The sequence below is a fragment of the Ctenopharyngodon idella genome, chromosome 3 (assembly GCF_019924925.1).
Source record: "Ctenopharyngodon idella isolate HZGC_01 chromosome 3, HZGC01, whole genome shotgun sequence".
Taxonomy (NCBI): Eukaryota; Metazoa; Chordata; class Actinopteri; order Cypriniformes; family Xenocyprididae; genus Ctenopharyngodon; species Ctenopharyngodon idella.
In genome coordinates, this window is record NC_067222.1 from 2,053,563 (window position 1) to 2,065,688 (window position 12,126).

General features: G+C 38.9%; 1 protein-coding gene across 1 annotated transcript in view; it reads left to right on the top strand.

The window, feature by feature from the left end:
• Window positions 1–12,126, top strand: part of crebbpb (CREB binding protein b) — a 53,589-nt gene that overhangs the window by 12,887 nt on the left and 28,576 nt on the right. Inside the window, 2 exon segments of the mRNA XM_051885269.1 lie at window positions 3,711–4,360; window positions 11,885–12,046. Of these exon segments, the coding sequence (XP_051741229.1) occupies window positions 3,711–4,360; window positions 11,885–12,046 (812 nt within the window).

The window sequence follows — 12,126 nt, forward strand, 5'->3', positions numbered from 1 at the left end:
AGTGCAATAAGCCACGAAAGAGAACTGAATTCAGGATTGCATGCTGTCCGAGAGGCGGCTTTCTGTGCGCGCATTTCGGATGTGTGTCAGACAGCGCAAATACTGCAATTAGTTGTTTTTCTCAGCTTATTGCGCTCAACTCTTTTTAATGTCAAGAAAGTCACACGTAAGTAACAGTTGCGTGCCCAGTCTATTCTCTGCTATATGCATCAACCTAAAACTTTGACTTTTCGCAACTTTTTGAAGTACCCTATTAAAATAATTCAGATATGCATTTGCGATATTTCGATAATTTCGATATATGAAATCATTCTGTTGGTTTATTTTATCAAAAAAATTAAAATTGTCATGAAAATTGTCATTTACTCACCCTCATGTTGTTCCAAATCTGACTTTCCTCAGGGGAACACAAACATTTTTGAAGATTATCTTGGCAACTTTTTTTCCTTAAATTGAAAGTATCTTAAAAATGGTCCATATGACTCCTGTACTATTTTTTGAAGCCATTCAATATTTCATTTTAAGTCCATGCATCCAAAACTTTACCTCTTTGTGTTTTGAAGATGAATGAGTCTTATGGGTTTGAAATGACATAAGGGTGAGTATTTGATGACAGAATTTTTATTTATGGGTGAACTGTCCCTTTAAATTTTTATTCTCTAAAAACCTCTAGCGATACATTTGCCAGTATGTTGTTGAATAGACTTTAATAATTAAATTATTAATGTCAGTCAAAAAGCCAAATGCTATGTCGGTTTTAATCCACATTATGGTGTCACTTTTTTTTTTTTAAGCTAGCTGAGCAGTTTTGTCTCTTCTCATTGAGTGATGGTCTTGTAGGATTTGTTCTGACTTATTGTAGTTTTATACAGGTGTAGTGATTATAAAAGTTTTATAAGCAGAATTTTTAAAGATCGCATTCAAACCACATGAACACACCTGTTATCTCATTCAATATCAATAAACTCTTCTTTACGATTTGTCTGATCAATCTAGATTTGTTTTTGAAAAAGTGTTATAGCTTCATATTTAGTGGATGCGCTTTTATATGGCAAGAATAATCAGATGGGTCATCTCAGGTTTTGTATGCTGACAACATATTTTGGAGGACTGTTGTATTTCTGTGAAAAAAATAATGTAGATACTACAGTGTATTGTCAAATTACAACATTGAAGCTTCATGATCTGTGCCAAGTTTTAAAGGTTTGGTCTTTGTACCCATTCAGATTTGTCTAATGTCATGAGTGTTGTAAAAATTCTAAATCGAATTATGCAGTTTATCATTGTGCATTTAACAGTATATTAATTTTACAGTATATTATCGTTTTGAGCCTGTTTTATTTGGTGTTTGATTGCAATGTTAGTCTATTTATTTTTAATTTTTTTTTTTAACTTTAAAAATTTAAGCACACGACACACTGTGTTGGTCTCAGTGGTGAGGAGGTAGACCAGACTGACAGGCAGCTGTTGAAGACTAGGGGGGTACGAGGGGTAACAGATGAGCGGCTGGAGTGATTCTTATTTTTAGCCATGAATCTGAGCACTCCCTGCTGAGAATGAGGAGACATTACAACAGCGTTAACTTCCTCACGCAGTTTTCAAAGCACAAAGTTTGAGTGTATGCGTGCAAACTATGACCTTTATTAGACAAAACTATGTTTTCATTGTTAACAGGAGTCAAAACAGTCAGTGAAAAGTTAACCGATATGGGCCAGTGACAATGTTTAGAGAGCAGGGCAGCCAACTGATAATAACATATACATTACATATACATATCTTTTGCCATTTATAATGATAGCAGTTGAGATGTACACAATTTACTCAATTCACAAGGCTTGAAATTGCGACCGTTTTAGTCGCATATGCTCCCAACCTAGGGCTGAAACGATTAGTCGACATTATCGACAAACGTTGACAATTTTTTATTGTCGACAAATACTTTTGTTGTCGAATAGTCTTTTGATCTCATATGACCTATTTGAAGGGCTTGCAATAACGCGGTTTGACCAGTGGGGCGCTGTAGCGCAATACTGTAATGCAGCCCTCCCGGATCAAATCCAATAGAAGACGACACGGCGCTTAGGAGTGCATAGTGCAAACAAAGTCGAACCCATAAAATGTGGGAATTTAACAGCATAAAACATAACAAACATAACGTTTAGCATAACTACAAAAAATGCTGTCATGCAGGGCCACCAACTCTCATTCAAACTCACTGTTCGCCACACGTCCATTTTGTCACGCAGTGAAAGATACATCACAGAGCCAAAGAAGGACACAGACAGCCCGCCGACAGATAAGACAGATCAGGTTACTTTTGATATAAAACAAAGTCTCAGCTTTTAAATTGTCAATTTTACTACGGGATTCAAACAATGCTTGTGGTTTTGGCGCTCTTTAATGTGGCATTACAGATCGCTGTAACACCTCAGGTCAAGCGGCACGTGAACCTATTATCTCTTCCTCTTTTCTGCTGTTACAGCACAAAATAAACATTAATGAACATCAAAAAGTATGCTGAAAGATACAGTTTACTGAAATGAATCCATCTCTAATGTACTCACTTAATCAGAGTTTCAACCGCAGAAAGACGCCAATAAAACAGCTTGCAAACAAATGTCACAAAATGTTACATTTGCCTCAGGAAAGCCATTCAGTGACCATAAACTCGATAGTAAAAAGAATAATATATAATATATTAGTTGTGGTGCTCCTGAATTTTTGCTGGTGCTCCTAACGTTTTGAAGTTGGGAGCACCAGTGCTACCAAGTAATTTTGAGCCCTGATTAAAAAAAAAAATTACAACAGAAAAAGAATGATATTTACATGTTTATTACCATTTTATTATGATAGCAATTGAGACTTAGGATGTGTGCACACCAAAAGCGAGTCGCGGTGTTATGACTTGTTTTTCGCGTCACTCAGGCAAATAAAAACATTGCACGATGAGTGTCTTCACACACATCAACATCATCATCATCAACAACAACAAGTCATCCAGTTCGTAGTAATGTAAAACTCATAGCTAGAATCAAGTAACAGATGCATATTTTCATCACTTTCCAGGTAGTCCAACTTCCTCGCTTACTTTTCTCCAAGCTATCTCCTTTTTTGGTCCAGTCTCTGTATGAATAAGAATTTGCGTCATAAATTTCAGGGTGCCCACAGACGGCTACAATAATGCTCTCCTCCATTTTCAGATACAACCGGATGTGTCAAGAAGATCTTCGCTGATTGGGTGGCGCGACAATGCGCCGTGCGAATTTCTTGCTCGAGTTGAGATTTTTCAACTTCCGTGGAAGACGCTATTGCAGAGAATATCGCGCATTTGCGGCAGTCGTGTCATCTAATTTGCATCTTTCGCGTTGCCCAGCGCAAAATTACGTCTTTTCGCATCTTTGTATTGACTTTGTATGTAATCTGCTCACATAAATTAAATTTGCTTTTGGTGTGCACACACCATTACACAAACTATACTCAATTCACAAAATATGAGAAACTGAAAAAGTATAATATTCATTTACAAGGTATATTTATTAGAAATTCTTGAGTTCATTCTGATTAGGCCGATTGTCAACCTAGTATCAAGCTAAAATGGTCAAATATTGGCCAAACTGAAATATCGGTTTATCACCTCTGAGCTGCATGTTGGTTGTTTAGTTAATAAGATGATGACCTGTGCTAAAACCCTCTTTTTCCTCTTTTCCTAGACTTTGTGTCCTTGTTCGACTTGGAAAACGATCTTCCAGATGAGCTGATACCCAACGGAGACCTGGGGCTGATGTCCATGCCCTCTAACGGAGATGGAGGGGTGGGAGGCCGGATGGGGGGCACCGTCTCGGATGCTGCTGCCAAGCACAAGCAGCTGTCTCAGCTCCTGCAGGCAGGGAGCGGCTCTGGTCTGGCTGGAAACCTCAGCCCTCAGCCTGGAATGGGTGGCCAACTGGGAGCCTTGGGGAAGAGTCCCATGGGCCAGGGCTCACCCGGTCACCAGACCCAACCTCCGAAGCCGGTCGGCACCCCTACCGGCCAGGGCAACAATAGTCCCGGTATGGGCCTCAATACGGGTTTCAACCCGGCCATGATGAACAATAACAACCAGGCTCATGGACTCATGGGGCAGAACATGGCTCAGCAGGGGCAGATGATGAATGGCGTGATGGGGCCTGCCGGAAGAGGCAGGGCAGCTCCAGGGATGCAGTACCAGGGTCAGGGCATGCAGGGAACACCGGTAGGAGCAGGCGCCGGGCCGGGGGTCAGTGTTTCTGGCAGCGTATTGGCGGAGACACTTACCCAGGGTGCACCACAGATGGGGGCACACAATGCCATCAATCCCCAGCAAGCGGGAAGCATGAACAAGGTAAGTCACCATTGCTATTTTTCAGCTCTTGCATTCTAAATTTTTTTTTTTTTTTTTTTTTTTAATGTTCAGCATGGTTGGGTTTGAATGATGTAACAAGTTAACACAAATACAAATAAACTAATTGTTTCGGTTTCGACCAGCTTCGTATACGTGCAGTTTCAGTTTCAACCTATAATTTCCACCTCAGATGGTAGAGTGCTATTTATGTTGCTTGGATTATGTGTCATGTAGGAAGATTTTCTGCTTGTAGTATGATAATTTGCTTGGTGGTTTTGTGATTTTCCTCATCAATTATCAAAATTCAAGCCTTTAAAATGAAAGGAAATTCTGTTCAACTTGAGGTATGGACAGCTTTTCTGGTATGCTGTTTACAACTGACAGTTCCAACACACAATAGATGCAAAATACAGATTTATTTGTCTAAATAAAGGTAGTTTAAAGGGATAGTTTGCCCCAAAATAAAAATAACCCCATACTCCCCCTCAAGCCATCCAAGGTGTATATAGGCCTACATTTCTTCTTTCAGACAAACACAATCAGAGATACATTTAAAAATATCCTGGCTCTTCCAAGCTTAATAATGGCAGTGAATGGGGGACCTGATTTTAAGCCAAAAAAAAAATGCATCCATCCATCGTAAAAGTAATCCATACGGCTTCAGGGGGTTAATAGAGGCCTTCTGAAGCGAAGCAATGGATTAATGTAAGAAAAATATCCATATTTAAAACTTAGTAATCTAAAATAACTAGCTTCCGGCAGACGACCGTACGCATATAAGAGAAGCTCATCTCCTCTTATATCAAAATCCTCTGACATTTCTCTTTAAAATTTCTCGTTTTAGACTTCTAATTCGTGACCGGTGTTTTGATTTGCTCTATCCTCTGCGCTTCCGCGTTCATCATTGTGTCATGCGTCAGGTCAAGGGTTACTCTTCTGCCGGAAATCTATACGTATGGCCGTCTTTCGGAAGCTAGTTACTATAGTTAATAAAGTTTTAAATACAGATAATTTTTTTTTTTTTTTTTTTACAAAAACCCATCGCTTCACTTCAGAAGGCCTTTATTAACCCCCTGGAGCCGTATGGATTATATTTATGATGGACAGATGTGCTTTTTTGGGCTTCAAAACACGACCCCATTCACTACCATTATAAAGCTTGGAAGAGCCAGGATATTTTTAAACATATCTCCGATTGTGTTCGTCTGAAAGAAGATAGTCATATACACCTAGGATGGCTTGAGGGTGAGTAAATCATGGGGTAATTTTCATTTTTGGGCGAACTATCCCTTTAATAGCAAAGAAATATATAAATATATTGTTACTGTGGTAATTTTGAAAATGCAATAGATGATTGCTGTTGCTATTGTTTGTGTTAATATTGCAGTGGTACTCAATTATCGTAGTTATCTGTTTTGAAGTGGTCATGTTTAAGTGGACTGGTTGGGAAGTTGGCTCCAGCCACCAGGGTATATTTTTCCAAGTGTTTTTTTTTTTTTTTTTTCCCTTCAAAATTTGTCTTGTCCGATTGGCCTTTCACATTGGCCATCTCTCATCCGTGGTGGGGTTTGCTTAAAATGTCCCTTAAGATCGTGAAAGCGCCAGTTACTTTTTCCCATCCTGATCTAAACTAGTGTTTGTGGCCGTGTCTTTGTTAGCACGTGTCATTGTTTACCTCAGTAAACCTCAGGCTTCATATTTAACTTATGTTTAACATTAATCTGTGCCTGCTTGAGCTCTAAAGACATTTAAAGAAAAGATTGCACAGAAAGGTAGTTGTGGCTATCACACTTGTCTGACTGTTGTGGTTTTACAGGAAACCAATCGGAAACCAGTCTGCTACTCGCATTGCGATTTTTCTCACAAGTGAGTGTTCCTCAAGCACTTGTGTTGGGGTGTTGGGTTCATATTGAGAAATCAGTCAATCGATGGAGTTGGCAAATGAAACATCATGAATAACTTCACACAGGCTGCCGGAGTGTTCACGGGTTTCCATATCTGCTGTGTTTGTTCAGAGGTGAATAGATGTGCTGTCGGCAGTACGACGTGTGTTTGCATTGCACACAGATTATGAGAGTCACAAGTGCAGGTGAAGTGTGTGAGATCTGTGTGAGAGAGTGTCAGTGTAGTGCTACAGTAATGTATGTCTGCCCTGAGCTCTTGCTTGTGTCCTATAGCTGTTCATAGGAGATCTGTTTTATGTTTTTGGTTTTCTAGGTTCTGTTTTGTGGGTTAATCCAGTTTAGCATCAAAAAATGTCTAAATCAAATTAATTAATCTTTAACAGTGTAACAACAAAATGACATTTTAACCACATCTTTTATCAAATAAAAAAATATAACTAATTAATGTTAGGGCTGGGTGGTATATGTACTGTGATTGAAGTGGGAGGTTTTCCTATTCTGTTTATACTGCGGTGGATATATTTGTATGGCTGTTAGTAGGCAGAAGTGATTTATGTTATTTACCCATTGAGATTCAGTAATGTTGTGACGTACTGCGTTAAAGTCAGCATGAAATATTCACCCTATTTTTTTACATGCATGTCATTGATCTTATTTTGAATGATTCATCCATGTTTCATTTATAAAAAAAGAAAGAAAAAAAAAAAAGAAAATCGTAATTGTTCTCGACCTTCCAGTGAAACGATATGCTGGACTTCTCCTATCATTGGGCGAATTCTATGTGATTTTTTGCGCTCGTGATGGGCACTTTGGGAAGGGAACGCCATTTGCCCCTTGCCCAAATGGCCCACTTCATAAGCACTTGCGGTCTTGTGGATTTACAATGGCCGCCGTGTGCATGTGATCATGAAGTCCACAAGACCATAGGGTATCCCATTTGTCATTTTAAAGGCTTAGTTCACCCAAAAATGAAAATTCTGTCATTTATTACTCACGCTCATGCCGTTCCACACCCGTAAGACCTTCGTAATCTTCGGAACGCAAATTGAGATTTTTGTTTAAATTCGATGGCTCCGTGAGGCCTACATAGGGAGCAATGACATTTCCTCTCTCAAGATCCATAAAGGTACTAAAAACATATTTAAAACAGTTCATGTGAGTACAGTGGTTCAATATTAATATTATAAAGTGATGGCCGATTTCAAAACTCTGCTTCAGGAAGCTTCGGAGCGCAATGAATCAGCGTGTCGAATCCGCAGTTCGGAGCTCCAAACTCCCTTGATTTCAGCAGTTTGGCGGTTTGACACACGATCCGAATCATGATTCGACACGCTGATTCATTACGCCCCGAATCTTCCTGAAGCAGTGTTTTGAAATCGGCCATCACTAAATAAGTCGTTTTTTTGTTTTTTTCTGGCACACCAAAAGTATTCTCGTTGCTTTATAATATTAATATTGAGCCACTGTACTCACATGAACTGATTTAAATATGTTTTTAGTACTTTTATGGATCTTGAGAGAGGAAATGTCATTGCTCCCTATGTAGGCCTCACGGAGCCATCGGATTTAAACAAAAATATCTTAATTTGTGTTCCGAAGATCAACGAAGGTCTTACGGGTGTAAAACGGCACGAGGGTGAGTAATTAATGACAGAATTTTCATTTTTGGGTGAACTAACCCTTTAAGGCTCTTCTGCATGGTATGGCTCAGTACAGCTCACTTTTCCACTGTACAGTACCTAGTACCTGGCACTTTTTTTGTACCACCTCAGTTGAGGTTCCAAGTGAGCCGCACCGATACTAAATGTGACGTGTAAACACTGCAGATCACTGATTGTTCAAAGAGAATCACTACCAGCGACATTGGATTTGCGACACGAGACACTCCTTTGCAGTCGATATGTGCCTTTGGTGAGCTTGCACTGAAGTGAGCTTCGCAGCAGACTTCCTCCCGACAGTTGAAGTGGCGTTATGTCTCGAAAGTGTGGACTCGTAGGAAAACAGAGCGTTTCATAGGAGTGTTTAGGGTGCCATTTGGGAAAGGGGCTTTTGTAGGGCGTTCCAAGCGAAAGTGAACATCTGAATCCATTCATGGAGAGCACTTCCACAAGTTTGTTAGCGAAGGGTACATGCAACGGTCGCTTTGAGAAAGTAATTTTATCATTTATGGTCATGTGACCCATTGTGGCGAATCCTTGCTATTTATTTTAAAGTTAGATGGCCCGTTTCAAACGGCTACATTATGACACACAAGTGCCCTGCTTCCTCCAAAGTCCCCAATGCAAGGGCTGTGCCCTTCGGAGTGAGTAGTGCATAGGAATGCTTACTTCCGATTGGAATTTTCCCATTTTGTATTCTTAAATCCTGCCCCTTTCTTACACCATGTCCTAACCAGACACGTTGCCATAAGATTCCAGCGACAAGCAATTTGTCTGTCCACACCATATGCGACGCGACTACGAGATGCAAGAAAATCAAAGACCACAGCCAATCGGAACAGCATGTGGGCGGGCTCTCTCAGCAAGTGCACGCCACCAGAGAGGGCACTTGCAAGGAAATGGATACGTACACTATCAAATGTATGAATATTACACCATTTTACAAATACATACTGAGTTTCTAAAATAGAATTGTCGTGCGTTGTTGTCGCGGCTAGTTAGGACAAAAACTCAGATTAATGCGTTTTATTGCGTTGTGTCTGGTTAGAACACGTTGTTTCAATCAACCACAATCTCACATTCAGATGTGCTTCCATCCAATCAACAACTAATGGACAGAACAGTCCCCATGCCTGCATCTTTTTTTTTCTTTTTTGATACATCACATTTGTACATCACAATACAGAAGAAAATATCTGCCGTTACTTCCGTTATTTTGTGACTGTAATATATATTTTGTCTCACAATATGCGTAAATATCAATTACTTTACAACAACTTTGAATGTGGGCCAGATGTAGCCATTTTATATTATTGAATTTTATTATTTGATCTCCAAATAAAGAGAACATTTATTTTTTTATTTGTTGATTTGAGTTGTATACTACAAAAATTGGCATTACCACGTCTATTAAATATAATTTTTGTTGTTGTTAAATTTCCATCAAAATTATACATCTGTAATATTTTGGTGATACTGTGTTTTGTCTTATGTTGAGGGAGTTTTCTGGTGTCAGATAACTTTTTTTGTTCTCTCTCTCTGGAAAGTTAAACTGACATCCCATCAGAACATATCTAAAAAGCAAAAAAATGACTAATAAAATTGTTGCTTGTTGTAGTTGTGGCTAGTTAGAAAAGTCAGATTAATGTGGAAGAGGATTTATGGCTTGCTGTTTTAATGGCATCACGGAGCGTGTTTGAGTGAAAGAGGGAGCACGACAGGCGGCAGAGATTGTATTGCTCAGGACAGGGAGTTCCTCAGAGTGGCACGTTCAGCAGCGGCGTGTGCGGCGCTAATGGCTGCAGGCTGTCGTTAGTAATGGTGGGGGATGGGCTGGTTTACACACGCCACTGGAGGAGCTCTGATCTGACGCTCTGCTGCAGAACTGTGCTGTGGAAAGTGGTGTAAATAACTCCGGTTATAATGCAGATGTTCAGTTCATTTTTTTGGCAGTAAATGATGATTAATGGCACAGGTTAAAGTTGTCATGAAAAGAAAAATCACCTCATGTATTTTCTAAATGCACATGTTAGATCTTATTGTGAATAATTCACCCATGCATGTTTTGTTTTTTGTTTTTTTAGAAAAAAACTTTGACCTTGTAATGATTAATCAAAATACATTACAATTTTTTTTTCTCATGATTCTGAATCACTCCACAAAAAAATCATAGTTGTTATTCTTCTGACACTGGGTTATTAAACCCACTCGTTCTATTTCTGTTGGTGGATTACACTGAAATGTTTTCATTCTTGTACATCGTATCTTTGGAATAACTTAAGCATAACATAAGCATTAAACTAGAATAGGATAAAGTATTTTAGCAAAAAATGACACAGCTGCTGCAAACTATTACACTACTGTTCAAAACTTTGGGGTCAGTAACTTTTTTTTTTTTTTTTTTTTTTTTTTCTGCTATATATATATATATATATATATATATATATATATATATATAATTCGCCAAATTACTTGAATAGCTCTATTTGAAAAGAATTAATAATTCTACAATGATTGGGGTGATTTAAATGAAATAAACAGTGCTTTATATTTTTCAAGTATTCGCATACAGAAAATTAATAATCAAATGTAAAATAACACTATATATTCTTCACTGTATAAATTGAATGTATTTAATCTGTGTTAAAGCTGCAAAAGTGATTTTTCTCTTTGTATTTTGTTGTTTGATAACATTCATGTCTAGGGATGCAAAAGGGTGAAAATTTTCTGGTAAACTTCCTGAAAGTTTCCAAAAATCTTGAGAAAAATTTCAGGAAATTTTGAAGATTTTCTGAAAATTTACCAGAAATTTTCTGCCCTTTTGCAAGCAGCAAGAATATTAGCCTGCTGTCACTTTAAGACTGAATGCGCGGATCTAATATAATGATACACATCCATTTTCTTTGTTTGTGTTACCTAAGCCATAAGCAACTGTGTTTACAAGGATATGGACATTTTGACACAATTCTGCATGTATGTTTCCATTCAAGCACAAATAGTGAACGGAAGTGAACGGAATTTGGTGTTCACGTGTTGTCTGCGCGGCTCTGTTTGTGTGCACACAGAAAATAACTGACAGGACCTGGAACAAGTGCAAAATTTATGAACTTTCACTCAATGCTGGTTAAACTTTGCGTTTATTCTGAGAATCACGTGTGTTTCAAACCGTGGTGCCTGGTCTGTACGCCGCTATGATCCCTATACTAGACATCACACTTCCTGCGATGTGACTATCGTGGATGCGCACATCACGATATCGATGCTAAAACGATACACTGCAGCCCTAGTTTTCACAAAAATATGTAGCAGCACAACTGTTTTCAACATTGATGATAATAATAATAAATGTTTCTTGAGCATCAAATCATCATATTAGAATGATTTCTGAAGACTGGAGTAATGATGCTGAAAATTCAGCTATGAATCACAGGAATAAATTACATTTTAAAGCATTCACATAGAAAAAAGCTGCTTTAAATTGTAATAATATTTCACAATATTACTTTTTTACTGTATTATTTTAACATTACTGACCCCAAACTTTTGAATGGTAGTGTATAAATTTCATATATTGTATCATTAGTGCATCTTTAATTTAGTGTTTTTATGAAGAGCAGACGCTTTGTTCTCAAGCTCTGCTACACTGAATGGCAAGGCGGTATTCAGTACTCGTATGTGAGCAGACGGATGTCACTGAGCAGCTGATGACAGTATCTTTTAGTACAGTCTTTGACCTATGAATGTTTGGCTCGACACTGTCTATGCTACACTGACAGAGAGCTGAACCTTGTGCCTGCAGAACGCTTTCACTGCTCTCTAAGAATATAAACTGAAACGCTACAGTGGAAGCTGTTTTGGGCCACCTTTGCTCTGTTCTTTGAACATTGGGTGAAGTGCATGAGAACTAGTGAGGTTTGTGAATGCTGAAGGTCTTTTTTTTTTTTTTTTTTCCCTCTCCATAGATGGGTCTTGCAACCGCTAATGGCCCGTTCGGGCAGCAGTATGCACAGGGTTCGGTCCAGCAGATGTCCAGCGCTGGATTAAACGCCCAGATCCAGAACAAGGCAGCTCTCCCCAACAGCCTCCAGCCCACCCTGAAGGGTGCTTCCAGCGTGCCAAATCTGGTGAGTAACCCTCCACAGCTGGCTATGGTTCAGTCCAGAACACTTCAGGCCTCTTCGTGTCACACATCTATTCAGCAGCC